Source organism: Buceros rhinoceros, unplaced genomic scaffold (genome assembly GCF_000710305.1).
Source record: "Buceros rhinoceros silvestris isolate BGI_N320 unplaced genomic scaffold, ASM71030v1 scaffold2342, whole genome shotgun sequence".
In the NCBI taxonomy this organism is placed as follows: Eukaryota; Metazoa; Chordata; class Aves; order Bucerotiformes; family Bucerotidae; genus Buceros; species Buceros rhinoceros.
In genome coordinates this window covers 9,325-28,854 of record NW_010396951.1, presented here as the reverse complement: position 1 = coordinate 28,854, position 19,530 = coordinate 9,325, and the positions used below count along the sequence as shown (strand labels likewise).

At 39.7% G+C, this 19,530-nt stretch overlaps 1 protein-coding gene across 1 annotated transcript in view; it reads right to left on the bottom strand.

The window, feature by feature from the left end:
- USP10 (ubiquitin specific peptidase 10) overlaps positions 1–19,530 on the bottom strand; it is a gene marked incomplete at its 5' end in the record, with an annotated part of 29,605 nt that overhangs the window by 4,587 nt on the left and 5,488 nt on the right. The window contains 8 exons of the mRNA XM_010146034.1: positions 1,989–2,154; positions 5,360–5,540; positions 6,722–6,821; positions 7,559–7,662; positions 8,604–8,659; positions 9,123–9,232; positions 10,735–10,826; positions 16,495–17,520. Coding sequence (XP_010144336.1) covers positions 1,989–2,154; positions 5,360–5,540; positions 6,722–6,821; positions 7,559–7,662; positions 8,604–8,659; positions 9,123–9,232; positions 10,735–10,826; positions 16,495–17,520 — 1,835 coding nt within the window. The remainder of the gene's footprint in view (positions 1–1,988; positions 2,155–5,359; positions 5,541–6,721; positions 6,822–7,558; positions 7,663–8,603; positions 8,660–9,122; positions 9,233–10,734; positions 10,827–16,494; positions 17,521–19,530) is intronic.

Below are 19,530 nucleotides of genomic sequence, written 5' to 3'. Positions count from 1 at the left end.
GGGAAAGAGGACCCTGTCCTTTTCCATCCAACAAGCGCATGCCTGCCCATGCCCACCTCCTCAATTTCCAGAATATCAAGTTAGAAGGCAGACAGGGAAGGTGACACCACAAGGTTCACACAACTCTCCCATGAACTCATGAGAGGATGTGCCTTCTGTGCATCCTAGCATGGAGCAGCTCCTGCTTTTAGGGAGCAAATCCAGACAGGCTTTACACAGAGAAAATACACACTTGATTCACCTCATACTTTCTCAAGATTTTCCTGTATTGAGCCTTCTAAATCTCAACTCTGAAGTCTTTGAATTCAGAGTTTTGTGCACAAGGAACTTAACAGCTCCCAGCCCAGACCAGGAATCGAGGATGCTGAAGAATGTCACTGCAGTGGTTTAAGCAGCTGCCATTCTGCCCCCTCAGTAACCGAGCTGGCGCGTGGGACAGATGCCTGCACCTCCACTGCACGGCTCTGGGTTAGCTTCAACCACACATCAAAGCAGTTCTGTGTGATGCTGCCAGACTGAAGAGCAGCAGCTGAGGAACAGGCACATGTTCTGCTGTCCTGACAGCCTGAAAGGGCCCTGAGTTCTGGCAGCAACACTAACAGCTAAAAGTGCCACAAATGTTTGTTTAGTGAACGTGAGTCAGAATCCCAAGAAAATACTTGTAAGATCATCAAGGAACAGTTTGAGAACGCTGGGGCATGCAAAGACTCCTTCTGAGGAGCATGTGGAAGGTAACCTGGAAAAGTAAGTGAGGAAAAGCTAGATGGTTACTCAAGAGGCTTCACTTTTGTAAGAAAACATCAGCAGGTCAGCAAAAAGGAGTAAGAGTGAAAAGAAAATAACTTAAAATCAATTAAGTCCCTTCTTTGGAATACATTTTAGAAACTACCATCTACAAAGTCCTGAGCCTGTTCTACCAACAACGTGTTCAGTGTTTTCACTGCAACTTTAGTAAAAGAAAAGCTATTTAAACTTGAATTTTTTTTCGAAAAAAGATCTAAAAGACATTGTGAACGCTTGTATTTCCATTCAGACTCAAAAATATAAGCCAGATGAAACCTCCAGCACCTACTTTGCACACCCATTTCTTCCAAACCCCATAATTGAGCACTGGATTGTCAGTAAAAAAGTTGAAACCATCTGGAGTAAAAACCAAAAAATGAATGACTAGCAAAACAAAATCCCTGTGGTAAATCGTGATGAGCTTGCATTGCCATTCATTTCGATTGCTCTCTTCCAGACATTCTCCAACTGAGAACAACATTTTTCTTGAACTGATGACCTAAAATTGACTATGCTGTTAATAACAAGCTGGATTTTTAGGGCTGTGTACAGCAACCAGTCACCTACCCAGTGGCAAGCACACTGACTGGAGGCGTTACTGGCTACTGAGAGATTTCAGATTATGAATCCAGAGAGAGAGTGATCATCAGATAAGGTTCTAGATGGACTTCTACCAGGCCTGCCACCAATGAACATCTCCATTTTGGATTTTTAAAGTCAAATGTGTAAATCAAAATCCATTGAGGACAGCCATGCAGACAACCATGCAAGTGTTTTGCTACAAGAGTTTTCCTTCTTAAAGCCAGAGCGTGCTTTCAAGCTTTTAGATACTCTGAAGAGCTGCTCCTTCACTAAGAACACCTGGCAATCCCCGGGAATCAGTCTGTTAAGATCAGCTAAAAGCTATTTTACCCATAACCAATCACTCTGGTAATTTAAGACACTCTGCTTAAATCTCCAACCAATTACTACACCAACTCAGCAAACACATCTATTTTCAGGCATGGATTTGTTTCAGAGCCTGTTCTCTTTCTTCCAGTGTGCATGTTCAAGTGGTTTTACCGCTGCGTGACATTTGGAGAAGGTTGGTACCTCTTGTTAACATCAGTAACAGCCTTCAAGTCACTATTTGTAAAGCAAGAGCTGCATAAAAACCCTTTTAAAAGTCTCGTATTTGACTGTGAAGAAGGGTCAACAGAACACACCTCTTGCTTGGTTTTTGTGGTGTAGCCCTGGACAGACTCTCTTGCCACCAAACTTTCCAACGCATCCTGAACTGTGCGGATCTTGTCTGACTGGATATCCAGCTGCAGGGTGAAGAAAGGTTGCAGCGTGGCAGACTCCTTCGAACTCTGCTGGTAAACAACAGACCTATGGAAACAAAAAAAAATAAAATGCAATAAAGTAATTTTCAACAATATAGAACCTTCAAGGAAGAACAGACTGAAGTCTGCTTCAGGAACTTGATTTATAATCTAGAACACCACACGCAAATAAGAAGATTAAGCATAAGTTTCAACCACCTGAATCCACTTTACTGCCATTTAAATTATTTTCAGATCCACTTGAGCAAATTCAATGTGATTATATTTGAATTGTTTTATTGATGTAAGAATTACACCAGTTATTGGATAAGCATCCCAAGTTTAAAGAAAAATACTGAAGTTTTTGAGAATGCATTTTAAAAGATTCACCTCTGGACTCTTTTCGTGTTACAGTTTTGAAATTCTGTTTTCCAAAAGATCTTCAGAAGTGCAAAATACTAGTGCTTATCTAACTGTGAGTTCTACCATAAAACTTAAAACTGATTCCAGATTCTGCAATAAAAAAATACACAAATTTTCAGTCACTTCACTAAGACCCATTTCAAAGTGATTTTAAATTGTTTGCTTAAATCTTGCCATAGGAAACATAAATGCTCCATCAAGGGCTGGCATTTCCCTTCCCTTTCCTCCCATCATCCTCCGTGTCCAGACTTTGTCCATGGACTCCTCCGTACACAAACTGGAGCCTTTCAGAAAACTGGCAGGAGTAACAGCTCAGGGCAGGAGAACACGCTTCCTGTTTGGGGGTTTATTTTTGCTTGCAGTGTATTCAGCTGCCTGGTTTGGGGATCATTGTTTTGTGCAAGGCGACAGCATGCTCTTCAGCCACAACATTGCTGCACTAAGTGGGCTCTTCCTGATTTTCATTTTGCTTAAATTTCGCTGAAAACTTAAAACCATTAAACATGGTTCAAGAACTTTTTTCTTAAATTTTGAAAGCAGTACTTGCATTAAAAAGCCCCAGCTGCTACAAACAGATAGTTTCATACAGCCAAAGAAATCATTCCATGATCATACTGTTATGCTTGTTACAGTGCCTTACAAAGCTTGAAAGAAGCGAGATGATTAACATGGCTTTAATTGATGTAGCCATGCTGAAATTTCTCCAGGTCGTGGACGAAACGTTAACATGCAGGTTTAAAGCTCGTACTGCAAACTCCTTCCAAAAGAGCTCCTTTGACTCAGGCAAAGCCTTGAAGCACCAGCAGAGAGCCAATGCATCTTTATATTGGCAACTATCTACTTGTTAGAGGAAAGAGAGCGTACAAAAAACAGTAGCATCTTTATTTCATTTTAACTCTTCCTCCTTGGCTATATTTAAGGACAAAACCTGCAACACATGGCAAGCGCAGGGTTTCAACGCACAAACCCTTCGCTGTTTAAGCCGTGCTGCTTTGGGATTCGCTTTTTAAGCAGACCGTTATTTAGTGCAATAACAGAAAAACGCTGACAACCTCAACTGTTTTCAAGTCCTTGTATTAAAGATTTAATTAAGAATACGGACAATATTTAGCAGAGTTCTCACTGGCTGGTGAGCCAGCTTGCAGAGCAACTATTTGACATTCACACAAGCTGAAAGTCAAAAGGGACTCCTGCACACGAGCAGACCAGATCCTGATAGACCCATGTATCTTCAACCTGACACTGGTCAGCCTCACACTGCTTAAGGAAGACTTTTGGGGTCATTTGGGGTAATTTTAGGCAATTATGCCTAAACAGTCATTGCATAGACTACTAAAGCCTCCAGAGGACAGCCTAACGTTTCTCAAGTCAAAAGATGCCAATTCAAACCACGTTTTCCTTAGCTGCTCTTTCCATTTGATTTTCCCACTCTGTGGTGCTTTCACTCAGTGGAATTCTACTGGCAATTCTGTATTCAATCCTTCCTACCTCCAGCCTCAGCCTCAGAGGATGAAGCTTTCCAACATAACAGCATGGCATAGTGTTTCTGCAGTAAATGTGTGACCTGGTTTGGAGGCTAAAGAAGGTGGATGTGGTGACAGTGGACAACAGCTGTCAGAATCTGACCCTGTGGGTCTGTTGCTCATTTTTTGCCTTTTTCCCATGTTATCTTTGCTTTATGTAATTTTCCATGGACTTCCACAGAATACAGTGCTCTCTTGGTACTCTTAATTTAACAACTAATGGAATTGTGTAGAGACCTAAACAGTTCTGACCATGATAAATGTACTGAGGGTATTAACAATACTTTGGGTACATGAACATACCATCAACACGGAATTTCATCAATACCATCAAACAACTGCCTGCTGGTTTCAATGGAAAATATCGTTTTATTTGCCAGCTGTCTGATTCTAATCCCAGAAGAATCATTTCAGTGCATTTCAGAGGCAGAAGGCACTAGCCCACATTATTGACACCTCTAGACTGCATACCTGGCAACACAGAGAGTCAAACACTACCAATTAAGTGTCTGTCTCCAATTTAAAAATAATTCGTCAAGTCTAGCGTTTTTGTTTTGGACTAGGTTTTTAGCATGTGTTTACCTTCCCTTCATTTTAAATAACACATTTCTCCAAACAAGTCACAAGGCTTCCTTTCCAAAAACAACTCTTTCTTATATCTACTTTCTGCCTTCATCTAGTATCAGACCTGAGCAGAAGTCACATCCCACATTCTCTTCACTCCTGTAACACCATGCAGTCATTTACATTTTTCCAGTTTAACATTTATTAACTATTGCACCTAACTTTCCTGCCTCTGGGAAGCAAGGGTGTCTAAATAACCAAACGTTTACAATTTAAAAAAAAAAAATTCATTCTTTTACTGACCAGATGTAACTCTTAGCAAACCTCACTACCCCTTAGTATTCTTATTTTAAAGTCAAGACGTCACAGGAGTGACAAAAATTCGGTGGTTCTGAAGTTCTTTGGAATTCTTAGACACTACTATATAAAGACACATTACAAACTCTTCTGTATACAATTCAGGGCTTTTGTTCTCTAAACAGTCTGTTTCTTTAAGACACTTTAAAAGATTCAGACTCTACAGTAAGTCACAGAATGATCTGATTATTGATCAATTCTTTGATCAATTCTTGTCCATCTTCTGAACTCTCTCTTGCACAGCAAACTCTTCTCAGTAGAATATTCATCTCTCCTGGCCTGAACAAACTGTGTAACAGTCTCTTCCACCTAACTGCCCAATAACGTTGAAAAATACAGAAAGCAAAGCAGAGGAAAACTTATCCGTAAAGGCAAAGCAGCCACTTCTACGAAAACGTACTATACCTTATGTGACCACCAAAAATATCGGTAATCGGGGTCTGAACAAAGTCAGCCTGTCGAGTGACTGATGATTTGTTGCGGGGTCCCACTTGCTCCCATTCATCCTCACTGCCTTCCCCTTGTTCATCTTGCTCCTCCTCTTCATGAACAGTCTGAGCCTCAGGGCCGTTGGAAACGGAGAGTTCTTGAAGTGAAAAACACCCACAGTGATAATTTTTTTTCCGAAGAAAACATTTATATAAAGAATTTAAAAAGAAAAAAACCCAATACAAATAACTTTCAGAGGATAAAATGTTTTCGTAGACCATAGATCTGAAAAATTAAATGACAGCAAGAATATTCCAGGCTTGCTCATAGCTGGACACATCCATGTGTTAACAGAACGCAGTGCACTCATGGATGACTGTATGTAAACAGACATAGTCTTCTAGCAAACTTCGACATATTTTTAGTAGTAAATTTATGGGGTAGAAAATTAGAAAGTCAAGTGTTATTCTGGAAACATAATTATGCCATTATTAAATACAACTCCTTTGCAGCACAGATACTTTACAGGGAAGCCGAGGCTTTGCAAATATTTTCTTTGCCAGCACCAAAGTCAGGAGGCTATAAACTGCACACGGCTGAAGGCCAAAATATGGAATGATCATTTTCTATCATGAAAATTTACCCTACTGAAGAGAAACTGGATAACTAGTGATCTTAATACTGTACTTGGCTAACACTAACACTGTTTTGTTTCATGTTTAACAGGGGACCCAAACATAAAGCCACTGTAAAATAAACTGGCTTCTCACTCTGTATACAAATTCTAATGCTTCTTCCAAAGAAAATTTTTCTCCAACCTTGTCAATAAGAATTTTAAAATAATTTAGTATGTTCTGGTTTATATTAGATATAAATTAGCCATTAGTCAAAGAGTTTCCACTTCAAAAAAAGGTCTTAACAGTGGTTTACAGATCACACACTGACCTATTTTTGAACTACCATGGAGAGAGCCAAAGTCCCAGCAAACAACTGACATTGCAGGTGTTATGAACGGCAGACAAACATACCTGCGCCCAAGACAAGACTTGGGTTAGCCTCAAATAATGTAAAAATTGGTAATACAGACATTTGTTGTTTAGGAGCACCAGGTGTATGACCTATTACTGCCGTCATTCAGAGTATTTACAGAATGATACCCAAATACCCGAAGTTAACACTTCGGGTCATTTGTAAATGGGACACAATGGGCTCATTTTATCCTTTGGACAGACTAACACAAAATTACTTGTTGATGTCTTTGAAGGAAAAAAAAAAAGGACAATATTTGAAAGAAATGTAAGTCTGCTACCAAAAAAAAAAAAGGAAATATCCACTAACTTTCACTGTGTGGAGAGAGAAGTTTCTTTAGGGTCAGCATTTCTTCATGTAGTCCATTGAGGATAAATCCCAAGTATTCTTCAGCATCCTCTTGCCTGCCCTGAATAAAATGTTTTTTTTTTTCAAATTATGATATGACATTTTCATGATTTCATTTTAGCAGAAGTTTCATGACATTGAATATCTAGCTCCCTCCTATTAATTTAGCTCATTTACAAACTACTCAGTTTAAGTTGCAAAGTATAAATTTTACTATAACAACTCCCCATTTCTAAGCGGTTCAAAAAGCACGAACACATTAACTGGGAGCCTGCCACAAGCAGTAAGTGCACACACAAGCTTGACCTGGATACGAGCATTTCTGCATTCTCCTCAGCACAAATTCAATTTAACATGTGAGTTGGCAAGTCTCTCTTTTTATTAAAAGCTGCTGTCAAACCAAGGACAAATCAAAAGATGCTTTCAACTACTCTGTTTAAATTGAATCTACACCTGCGGTATTATTTTGAAGCGTCTGTGGACCTTCAACCATTCCAATCTGAATCCCAAGCAGAAATGAACACCAGCTCATTTCTTAAATAGAAATCTTTATATTTATAAAGAGATATTCCATTCCAATAGCAGGTTTTTTTCATTATTCTGACATACCAAACAAATTCGTAATTACAATCTTCTTACCATTTAAGTCCTGAGACAATCTAGCTTCATTATAATGAACTATCAAGAAGCTGATTTTAGTGGCGTTTGGGCACAGAACCTGATGGCCTTACATTGTTTTAACAACAGGGACTGCCCTGCAATGTAATTATGAAAGTCAAAGTTATTTGTAAGTCACACCTTTTCCGACAGACTTGACTTTATAACCGTCAAAAGTCTATAAATGTAGGTAGGTTCAAAGGCAGCTCCGGGTCGGATGTCTCTCACAATTTTATCCCCTAAAGCTGCAAGGCAAAAGAGAAGTACATGTAAATAACAATACATCTAAGTTTTTCTGTGTTATACCTTCACATTCTCTTCACACCTCACTAGATTTCAGAAGCCAAAACTACTTTTTCATTAGCAGTTTTAGTGACTCAACTCAGAATTTACCCATAATTGCTTTTTAAAAAACATCTTACATCACCCTACATACACTTAGGGATGGTCTGAAAACATTTGTTAACACCCTGAAGATTAACAAGAATATCCACAACCATCACGAAAGAACAATTCTAGCTCTATTTAATTTTTCGTAATTTGTATTCAAACAACCTCTTTAAATCTTTTATATATTTGTAATCTAACATATCGCTGCAGAAAATTAAAAAAAAAAAACACAGAAAAACCAAGAAACAGTTTGATAGAGGGTTCCACCTAATGGCAATACAAGGCCTCGGAAACTGTATCTGAAAAGTACACAATACAATAAAACGACCTAGAAGTATAATAAGTTGCATAAGACAATAAGATTTGTTTTATAGAAACAAAACTTAAGCAGCAAACCACAGAAATGTCTGAACTGTTTGGAAATCACTGGAACAACCAGCTCTTCGTGATATTTCCTTACGATGTTAAACACATTCCTGAAACTTTTTTAGAAGTTTGTAATCCAACAGATTTGGTTTAGAGATTAAAAAAATGAAACCTACAAAATAATTTATTTCCATTTAAAAATGTCCTATTTGGTCTACCAAATAGAAGAAAAAAATGCAACACCTCTGACTTCTCGACATGGATCACCAGTGAGGAAAAGCGTAACACGGACAGAAAAGCAAGTCCAAAAGGCGCTGAAGGGGATCAAGCACCAGTGATAATGGTCCTGAGTACACCGCACAATGCAGGTCCTGACCCCAAAGCCGCCTTGTCGTGATTTCAAGACTTTTCTCCCCCTATTCCCACTCACCTTGTTTTGCTTTAGGAGGTACAGGCATATTAGTGAACTCATTCATTAAACGAACACTGAAACAGAATGGAAGGAACAACTAGACATGAGCAGCAAGTTAAGATTTAGAAGGACAAATAATAACATTAGGTCATTGTCATTACTGATTGCCAAAAAAAGCAAGAATATCATAATGAAGCCTGAGTAAAATTCAGACATAAAACATAACCTGATCACTGCTAATGAACCCAAGGTGTTAGATGAGTTCTTATAGCTCTCACAGCTTGCTTTTGCATGTTAAACACTATTTAAAACTGATATTCCTCAGGCAGCAGGAAGGGTCTTCCTTGACTAGTCAAGCAATTGTAAGATACCACGTTCATTTGAAAAGCCAAGTATCGCCAAAAGAAACTACACCAAAACCAAGATTTCTGGATACGCATCAACTTTCAACAATTGGAGTAAACGATCATTTGTTAGGTATTTCTGAAAGCATTTAGTCAGATCACAGGTTATTATTTCTGTTTGGCAGCTACTTACAAACTGTCTATCATTGGTGTTGAGGTACACGGCCGCTGCGATTTTGAATACATTGGAATGGACTTCATTAAATGATACATTGGAGGGCAAGCAACCAAGGCTTGCAGGGTCTATCCAGTGGCATTAAGGAAATATTCAGAAAATGTCAGCTGCATATTAACCAAATATTCAATTAGATTTTCAATCATAAGCAAACCGAAAGCTAACTATTATGTAGACCAATCCAGTAACTAAATTGGAACAGATGGATGGACTTTTGTCACAACATTAACTGAATGTACAGGAGTTCTGCTAAAAAAACCCTGGCGTTTTGTAACAGGCAGTGATCTCACTGACATTTGAATAATGGCAAAAACTGCAATTAAAAGGAAAGGAAACATTCAGTCTAGGAACAGGAAAGGAAAAGAACTTTCATAGGAAAGACTTTATAAAATTAACAATTAGAAATCGGCAAGTGATACCCAGTAACGTGCTTTCTGAAAAGAATGGAAGAAAACTAGCTGACAGACTTCAAGTTCAAGGTGATGATTCAGCTCCACAACCAAACCAAATGAGTTGGAGCAACAACAGTGTGTGCTCGGAGAAAATCCTTTAAAAACATCAAAATTCGTGCTGCTTGAGAACAGTGAACAAAGGAAATGGAGTAGAAGACTGAAGGGGCAGGGAACTAACGAAAGAGGCAGTGACCTCAACAGCTAGAGTAATAGATTAACTTCACTCCTGTAGTGTCCACAAATTGAGCAACGAATGCCCTACCCACATAACATCTTAGGACTGAAAATGCAGGAGCTAGTACCTGCAATCAGACGAGTGCAGAACTGGTTACACAAGATAAAAGCTGAAGTTTAAAGCACAGCTGCTGGTCTGGAAAGAGGTTATTAGGTTCTGAAATAATCAGTCGACATTGGTCTTAATATTTTTCACTAGCACTTTAAGTATCCTAACTGCCACTTGCAGTGAGCCACTGCTAACACAGGAGATACAGATTTATTAATAAAAAAATTATTAATAGAACTACCATAATAGAGCACTGAAGAAGGAAGATTTGTGTTATCCATAGTAAAAGTTAAGCTATTTTTGCAGGGAAATACAATTCTGATATATTAAGAGCGAGCTAATTTTCCATCCTGTTGTAAAAGGGATGCATTTACACAGACGATAGGACAGTGACAGCCTGCGCCACAGAAACCCAGATGGTCCACTTACTGAACTGCCAAGAAAAAGCCTAAGAGGAACAAGAGTTACTTCGAGTACAAAAGAGAAATAACCACTTGAGTTGATGCACAGGGTCATGAGTAAACACAGCTAGAAATTACAAGGTTCTCAGTCATGCAAAAGTTACGGTTCTGAAATGTTTTGGCAAAGGTCACGGAGACAAACTGCAAAGAGGGCTGTGCAACCAGCTGCAGGGGAACCCTGGACACCATGGTCAACGATCCGAAATACCCTGCGTTTCTCGAGGCTACCCACGAACATTAACTACAGTAGTAGGAGCTGAGAAGACAAATGCGTTTATAAAATACTTACCAGAATAATCCAGAAAAACTTTTGACAGATATAACATACAAATTTTAACTTAAGCTCATTAATTTTTTTCCAAGGTTAAGGATACAGCATTGATGTAGCACCAGTTTCCTTTGTTGATCAGCCCTCGTGGTTGCAACGACACTGGTTTATGTATTAGTCTTACATTTTCCAGTATTTCTGCAGAATGAGAAACAGTAAATTGAGCATCAACAAAATGCACAAGCTGGCCATCAAAACACATATCTGCCAATGCATTAACAAAAAACCTAAAATCAACTGACAAGATTCCCAGAAACTTCAACAAATCATTTCAGCTCCATTTAAACACAGCTCATATGTCTTCAACCAGAGACATCCTGGAATTTCGGTCAGCAGGAGGATGGTACAAAACCACCATTGTAATTTCAGAACAAAGGAGACCTATTTCGTTTTATTTTTGTTTTTCTGAAATCAAATACTTCCATTTATACAGATATGATACATATATAGACATAAAATCCCATTAGGTGTAATCCCTCGCCACCAATTTTATGAAGTATTTCCCAAATTCTTCCGCTTTGAAGAGAGATGAAGCAGTCTCAGTTTACAGGTTTCAACATATACCATCTTACAGCAGAAATATCCTAGTGCAAAGGGGACAGGTGTTAACGTGATCTTCTGAAGAGGTGGTTTATTTATGGGTTTAAGACCCCCAAAATCTACAGGGTAACAATATAACATCTACTGTTCTGCTTTCAAAAACTTCAGCAATGGCCCAAGTTTAAAAATTACAAACCACTGAACATAAATAAATCTGCCTCAGTTATGAAACTGAGAGCAACAGGGAGAGTTTTTCCAGGAAGTCTGACCTGTTATTTAGGTACCTAAATAAAAACTGTTTAAGGAAAATATTGGATCTAGCATATTTTAAAATTACAAGTAAGGTATATGAGAGAATAAAAACTGCAAACAAACATAGTGATTGTCCCCCAAGGGGGTTATTTGTTTTTATGAAGGCCTTACACACAGCCCTGCGTAAACTGCAGAGTCTGAGCTGTTCACTAGCAGGACTATCCTAACAGACAAGACCACGTGACCTAAGTGGCAGAGGCACAAACCCATAACTAAGCAGAGGAGGTGGCAGAATTAAAAAAAAATTCATGTCCTTGTCCAGCTACGTCCAAACTATCTCTTTACCTAGAAGCACCTAGCATGGATACAGATGAAAATCAGTGTTGAAATATATTTGTTACTAAATTATGAACACTCCAGTGTTTCAGAGCACATCAGAGCAGCAAAGCCTGAAGCATGTTGTGCACACATACAATCTTTCTGTTCACAGCACTAAGCACTGTGGGAAATTAGGAAAAAAATTATGAAATTTATTTTTCAAGTCTATCAGTAACTTTTTATCTTAACCGTATTTTTTCCCCATTTTTGTATCATACTAAACAAACAGGTTACTAAGACCTTTAGCATCCTCTTGTGGTCATAAAACTGCTTTGTAAACAGCATCTAAAGCAATTACAATGAGTTTTGCTTCTTCCAACATAAATTATTTTTGTGTACAGCAATTACATTCCATACCACATATTCACCTCACATCTAACATTTACACAATAACTAAAAACTTTACAAGAGCATGAGAAGAAAAACACATTTACAACCACCAGAAAACCTTTTTAAAACCTCCAAACCTGCGATGAGGCACATGTCACTAACGAGAGAGAATTCACACTCCCTTTGGTGAACCCAGACTTGTGAAACATGCCCTTGACTGAAAACGTAGCTAGAACACTATCACATTTAGCAATTTCTGCTGTTAAACAGAAAACATTTTACTGGCTGTCATTCACCAGGTGGTATTACACAAATCCCTGTTAACACTGCGAGTCCAAAGTTTAATGAAAGAGAAACCATGTGGATGTGGGCTGCGCGCTGAAGAGATATGTGCTGCAGGGCAGCAATTCGATGCTGAGCTTGAGACCATTATTTGGTGAATACTGTATATGTCACTAAGATCTTTCTTCAAATCTGGGCAAGGATGGCAGATGCCAGGACAGCACTGCTGGATAACCCTTGTGAAAGCAGGATCTGCCAGAATGCAGTTGGAGGGTACGACAGGCTCAATTCCTGAAGCTGTTTATTAAAAACCCCACACCTTGCAAGCCTCCATTCCACAACTACTTGCTCTAGTGTTTGTTTATCAATAAGAACATTTGTTATGCTATGTAACATTGTAACACCTTTGTTACAAATTAAACTAATTCTTGTTCTCTACAGTCTTGGGAGAGGTGTGATCCCCCATGGTCTTCATGAATTTCTTTACGTATTACAAAATACATCCATGATAACTCCAACGACCTCATCTGAGACAAAGCAAGTCCAAATTTTCAAAATGTTTGCTAAGAGTATGTTTTTTAAACCTTACTTCTGTTTTCGCTGCTGCACTATTACACCTCCCTTGAGAAGCAATGCCCGAAAGCTGGTGATTTCATGGAGTCCTCACAACAACAGAAAGACAGTTAACTTCCATCTTTTCCATGTAAACTGGTATTAATGCACACTAGAAAAAAAACTTTGTCTTCAGCTTTACTGAGGACATTTAATAACTCCCTAGAATTTCCAGATCCTTTTAGTCTCTAATACTATTACCAACTGGGTGGTCTTCGTACTGTGTGCCTGATTTCTGCTCCAGTGTATCCTTCCATACTTGCAGTTACTGGATTCCCCTTCTAATTTAAAAACATTCCAGATTTAGTCAGATCTTGAATGATTGTGTTCAAGTCATCCAAAATTCTCCCTACAATTTTTACGTGCACTGTGAATTCCATCATCCACAACAAAAACACTGCAAGAAAATGATTCAGAAAATCGTTTTAGAAACACAAATACAGACCATTTATAACCTTACTATCCCTCAGAAACAAATTATTAAAATGGTTGTCCTAGCATCTAAATTAGGCTGCAATAAATCTCCTGGGACAAGGTGACCTGCTTAGTGGATGAGGGAAGAGCTATGGATATTGTCCACCTGGACTTCGTTTCCCACAGCACTCTCCTGGAGAAACTGGCTGCTCCTGGCTTGGCAGAATCTACTCTTCACTAGGTAAAAAAACTGGCTGCATGGCCAGGCCCAGAGAGTGGTGGTGAGTTGGAGTTCAATCCAGTTATGAGCCAGTTACCACTGGTGTTCCCCAGGACTCAAGAGTTAGGGCTTGTTCTCTTTAACATCTTTATTAATGATCTGGACAGGGGATTGAGCGCGCCCTCAGTACCTTTTCCAATGATGTCAAGTTAGGTGGGTATGTAGATCTGCTTGAAGGTAGAGAGGCTCTACAGAGGTATCTGGACAGGCTGGATCGATGGGTCTAGGCCAATGGTATGAGGTTCAACAGGGCCAAGTGCCAGGTCCTGTACTGGGATCCCAACAACCTCTGCAATGCTCCAGGCTTGGGGAAAAGTGGTTGGAAGCTGCCTGGGGCAAAGGATCTGGGGCTGTTGGCCACCAGTGGCTGAAGAGGAGCCAGCAGTGTGCCCAGGTGGCCAAGGAGGCCAACAGCATCCTGGCTTCTATCAGCAATAGTGTGGCCTGCAGCATCAGGGCAGGGATCATCCCCCTGTACTGGGCACTGGTGAGGCTGCACCTTGACTACTGAGTTTTGGGCCTCTCACTCCCAAGAAGGACATTGAGGGGCTGAAGTGTGTCTAGAGAAGGGCTCAAAGCTGGTGAAGGGTCTAGAGAGCGAGTCCAGTGAGGAGCAGCTGAGGGACCTGGGGGGGCGGGTTGAGTCTCAAGAAAAGGAGGGTCAAGGGAAACCTTTCTGCTCTCAACAACTCCCTGACAGGAGTTGGAGCAAGGGGGAAGGTGGTCTCTTCTCCCAGGTAACAAGATTTTGATGATCCTAAGGGACTCTTCCAACCACAACAATTCTATGATGCTGTAATTAGTACGGTTGTCCCTTTATAAATATGCAAGTGCTGTACATGTACTTCTCTACTATTTTGCTGTTACCTGCCTTGAGTTTTTCCAAATAAACATCACCAGTTCGTAGTTTGCTTCAGAAGCTCTTTTTGCTTGCTCACTAGCACTGCCAGTAAAACTTCTCACCACACACCTTTGCCACTTGCCATAAATTAACTCTGAGCATTTTTGTCTCAAGATTAACAAGAAATTTGTCTGTTTTATTTATCTTCATCTCATCATCTTGTGTGGCTTTCATTTAAATCTGAGAACTAAGAAACCAAAGACCTTTACAGGCTGAATCAAGCAGCAGTGAACTGCCTTCAAGGTGCCTGTGAGTTGTTAACCTCCCTTTTGTAACTGGTGAAATTAAGGCTACAAGAGAATTAATTCCTTTTCTCTGCAAAAGGACTTCTATTCAGATTATTCCTCTAAAAAACCAGCCAGCTATCAGAAGGTGCAGAATAAAGCTGTATAAAAGTTACATTGCTATTTTTAATGTATTAAAGACAAAATAAAAAGCTCTGCTCCCACCTGGTGGCAAAAAATAGTAGAGAAACAGCACGAGTCCAGAAAGTTAATTTCAACTTGACGCAATTTGGACAAGATAAAAATTTTTTCACCTATGACAAGCAGTTCTAGCTGTACTGTTGTCTCAAAACAGATTTAAGTTGAAGTTCATTACCAAATGACAGCTTAAGATGTTACAAGTACAAGGTACTCCACACACATGGGTTCATCCAAACCATAACCACCTGCTTCTACATACTAATCCAGTGAACTGTATTTGTGACACCTAAGTGAAAAATACACAGAAATATAAGTTATTCTGACAGCTTTCCTCTCAACAGCCAGTTCTAAGTAATGAGATGGCCACTGAGGAAGGAGGGGATGGGAGGCAGGCACATACTTCTGGGTGGTCCGAACAGAAACCTCCAGGTCAGCTTCTGGTTAGAGTCGAAAACTTTGACTTGAAGCTGTCACACCTGAAACACCACTGCACTTGTAAATTAGCTTGCAGCACAAACAGTAGGACTTCGCACAAGCCTTTCCACATACAGACTATTTCACAGATTGAAAATAATTATTTTTGTTCCAAGACTTATGAGTCAGTGACACAAAATGCAACCAACTGGCTATTTTTCTTCCTTGTTTTTGCAGATTCAGTCAAAAAACATCTCACACACATTCTAGCAATTCTCATTAGAGCCACAAATATGACAGGACCAACAGCCAAAGCCCTTCTATCACGCATTGCCTCTCCTGACATACCCTCTGGACAGTTTCTTAAGGGTATTCCAGAACAGGCAACTGCTAGCATTGTTTCCAAATAAAATAATACTGTTTAGAATGGTTAAGGGTAATTCTTCAGAATTTGAAAGAGAAACAGCAGATCAATAAATACGAAAATTATTTCCTGAATTAGAACTGCTGAAGCAAGACCTGTTTAGATGTTACACTTAAGGTACTGGAAGCGTCCAGGAATTTTTGCTGCTTCGACATAAATATATGAATCCTCTTCCCCTGCTAATGGAATGCGTTACAAGATTGTAAATACCAGGTAAAATAACACACCATTTTCAGAACAAACTTTTCTAAAGCATTCTCCTTATATCACAGAGCTGAACACAACCAGCCTACTTAAACCATGGGTCACTTAGAGTCTGACAAGTGACAACAGTTTTACCGTGTCTGGGATAGTGCCATGGTCATGTCTCGTTGGAATGTTTACTCAGGGGGACACAAAACTACCTTACTGAAATTACATCCTTCATAGCAGTGTTTGAACAGTCGTTAAGAACATGAACAGAGGGATCTCCTCTAGCGATACTGCACAGTCCTGTTTACAAGGAGAGTTAATACCCTTCCAGTGTAACATCCACTCGTGTGTATTAACTATACCTGCAATCTTTATGGCTACAGGATCCTCTGAAACTGGAACAGGTCCCTCTTTGACTTCAACCTGTTTTTCAGGGACCAGAGTAGATGTGGCAGGAGGGGTATACTTAGTCTCAACATAGACCACAGATGTGGAAGCAGAGGGCTTGGAATTGTGAAAAAGACTAGCCCACGATTTTGCAGGCTGATTAACAGGGACTGATCCTGCAACCGGGACTGTCGCCTCAGTAGTAGGTGAAGCTTCCTCAGGCTTAGCTTGGTCTGAGTCAGTGCTTTCCACAGTGTGCAATTCTACCCCATTGGCAGCTGTGTCCTCACCAGAGGATTCAAGTGTCTGTCCATTAGTAACGCCAAGGTTTTCAGTAGTATCAGTACCAGCATAAGACTGTACAACAGCTGTCCTTAAAGGGCTATCTCTGCCAGTCTCTGAGGGGATGCAAAACTGTTCAGAATTAGTAACACGGCATACCTCAGGCTGCCCTGCAGTCCTGCTATTGTCTAGTGCGCTAGAAACAGAATCATCAGAGACAGCTTCATTAACGAAGTCCGCAGAGTTGTCCGGGCTGTTGCAAGTCCTTGGTGTGGCCAGGGAGGGGACATCTCCCGTCAGTTCCGTGTCCTCCGTGCTTATACTGTTTAGTCCCGATGAATTCGTGTGGCCATTTACAAGAGCTTCTGTGGGAGCGATGCTGTCACTGACGTCTTCCAAGTAACTGTAGTATCCAGGGGGTCTTTTTTTCTTCTTTTTACGCTCCCTTTGTCCAAGGCCTCCAGACAAGCCATCGTTTTCAGCGTTAGAGCCGCTGTCCAAAGCGAGGGTGGGATCACTGAACTGGCAGTCAATGGAGTTGTAGTTGGTTTCACTGAGAGGATCATCAGGGGGTTTCTGAGCAGGTGCACAACTGAGAATGAATTCTGGAGCCTGAGGATTCAGAGTACTTGAAATACTGTAGTCGGTGTTATTTAGTACAGATGACTGCGTCTCGATAACTTCATTAACACCAAATTCAATTCGCTGATACTCTTCCCCTGGACAAGAGAAAGCACACCTGAGTCAGGGAATGCCATCTCAAAAAGCTACAAAATTAAGGAAAAAAAAACCAAATACATTTTCCTGCCTCTCATAAAACAAACTACATTCCCTCAAATGAAAATAATACTTATCCTCTATCTCAATCCTGAAGAGTATTTCAAAATATCATTTTCTTCAAGACAGAGTATAATGCAGATTTTCTTAAACAGAGAATGTGATTTTCCAGATTGCTGCACAGCTCCTGCAAGCAACACCTATTAAACTCACCTATTAAGAAAAACTACTAAAGCTCAATGACTCTAGCAATCTTCTGCATCAAGTTAATCACTGGATAATTGCGTATAAAATACGGTGCAATATTTAACTCCACACTTCTTCTAAAGCCAGCCTTTTCCACTGACAATTACGACATCCACGACAATTACAACCTGTTTAACTTTTACAAATAATTTCCGTATATGGAGTTTGGTTTCTTGGGGGTTTGGTTTGGTTTTCCTGGTGTGAAAAGATTTATCACAGTCCTTAACTGAGAAATATTTTCATTAATTGCATGAAAACCCTCCAATTACAGCTTTTGAAACTCTAAGGCTCATCAGTAACCTAATTTTATCACAGCTGAATTTATTACTGTGCGAGAATATGCCTCTGCACCTCGACACAAGTCAGCGTCGAACCTGTACGTATGAGCAGTACTGAAGAGTTTATGTGCAGGAGAGGGTTTGGGGCTTGGTTTATTTTGGTGATTTGTTGGGATTTATTTATTTATTTGCCTTGGAACTTGGGACACGCTAGTTAAATAAATGCTAAGAACTATTCTCATGGCAGGCTGCGGTATCACAAAATGCCATTAGTCACAAAGTACTGTGATTTCATGGAACTTCATCTGCTAACTAGTAACACTGAATACTTCAGTTACAACTACTGCCACAACCATCAAACACAGAGATAAAATTGATGAAACAGTCTCAGGAATGTTAGAGCTCTGCTCACATTTTAGTACTTAAAAGTTTAATAGGTCTCTCTATGATATGTACATTACTACTGCAAAAACCTCAATTTTAGTATTTTGTGTTTTCTCAACGAGTGGGGGCTAAAAACCACCACATTTCTTTTTTTAACACTGTTACTAGAGAACCAAACAAAAGTAGGTACTATTTCCAAAGGAATCTAAGTGGATACACCACCAACCTTCAAAGATTTTCTGCAACTTATGTCTGACACATCAGCAAATGCATTTTTTCAAGTGTACCACAGACACTCACTAAAAATAAGGTTGTTTTGTTGGGGTTTTTTTGTTTGTTTTTATACACAACAAAAAGCAAGAAACTGTTCCTAAGGGAAAAAAAGGGAAAAAATAATCCTATGGGAGGACAGAATCTAAGGGGCGCTGTTTTGATACCTAACTGTTAACAGAGCTGTTTTGAAACTCCAAGTACTCTCTAGAAATGCCTGCTGATAAAAATTTCAGCTTTAAAAAAAAAAAGGAAAGAAACAAGAATCTACAGGGTACTTATTAACACCAAATTAAGAGTAATAAACATTCAATGTGTGTTGAGGTCTGACTTACACATGCAATACCAAATCATTGTGAATTAATGAATGAAAGTATAGAATACAGATGCTAACTGCTTTTCTGCTTTGATCTATTAACCTAAATGAACAGTAAACACATTTCACATAGCAATTTCCATCTTACTGCCAGTCAGACTAAAGAAAACTTTCAAAAGAGATAAAAACTCTCCATGAACATCTGATTTCTCTAAATCATCCTGACAAGAGCCTCAACTTCGTGTTTTCTTCGCCTCTCCTCTGCACCCAGGAGAAAGCCTTTTCTACCACTGTGCCTGACAACCCGCCATTCACCAGCTACTTCTGCAATTGCTGACAAGCTGTCACCACCCAGAAACAGGGGCTTAGCATTTCGTTTCAAAAACTGCCCTTAGAGGCAGGGAGCTGGAAAGCTGCTGCCAGACATTCAGTTCAGTGGGAGGGCTGGGAGATCTTGG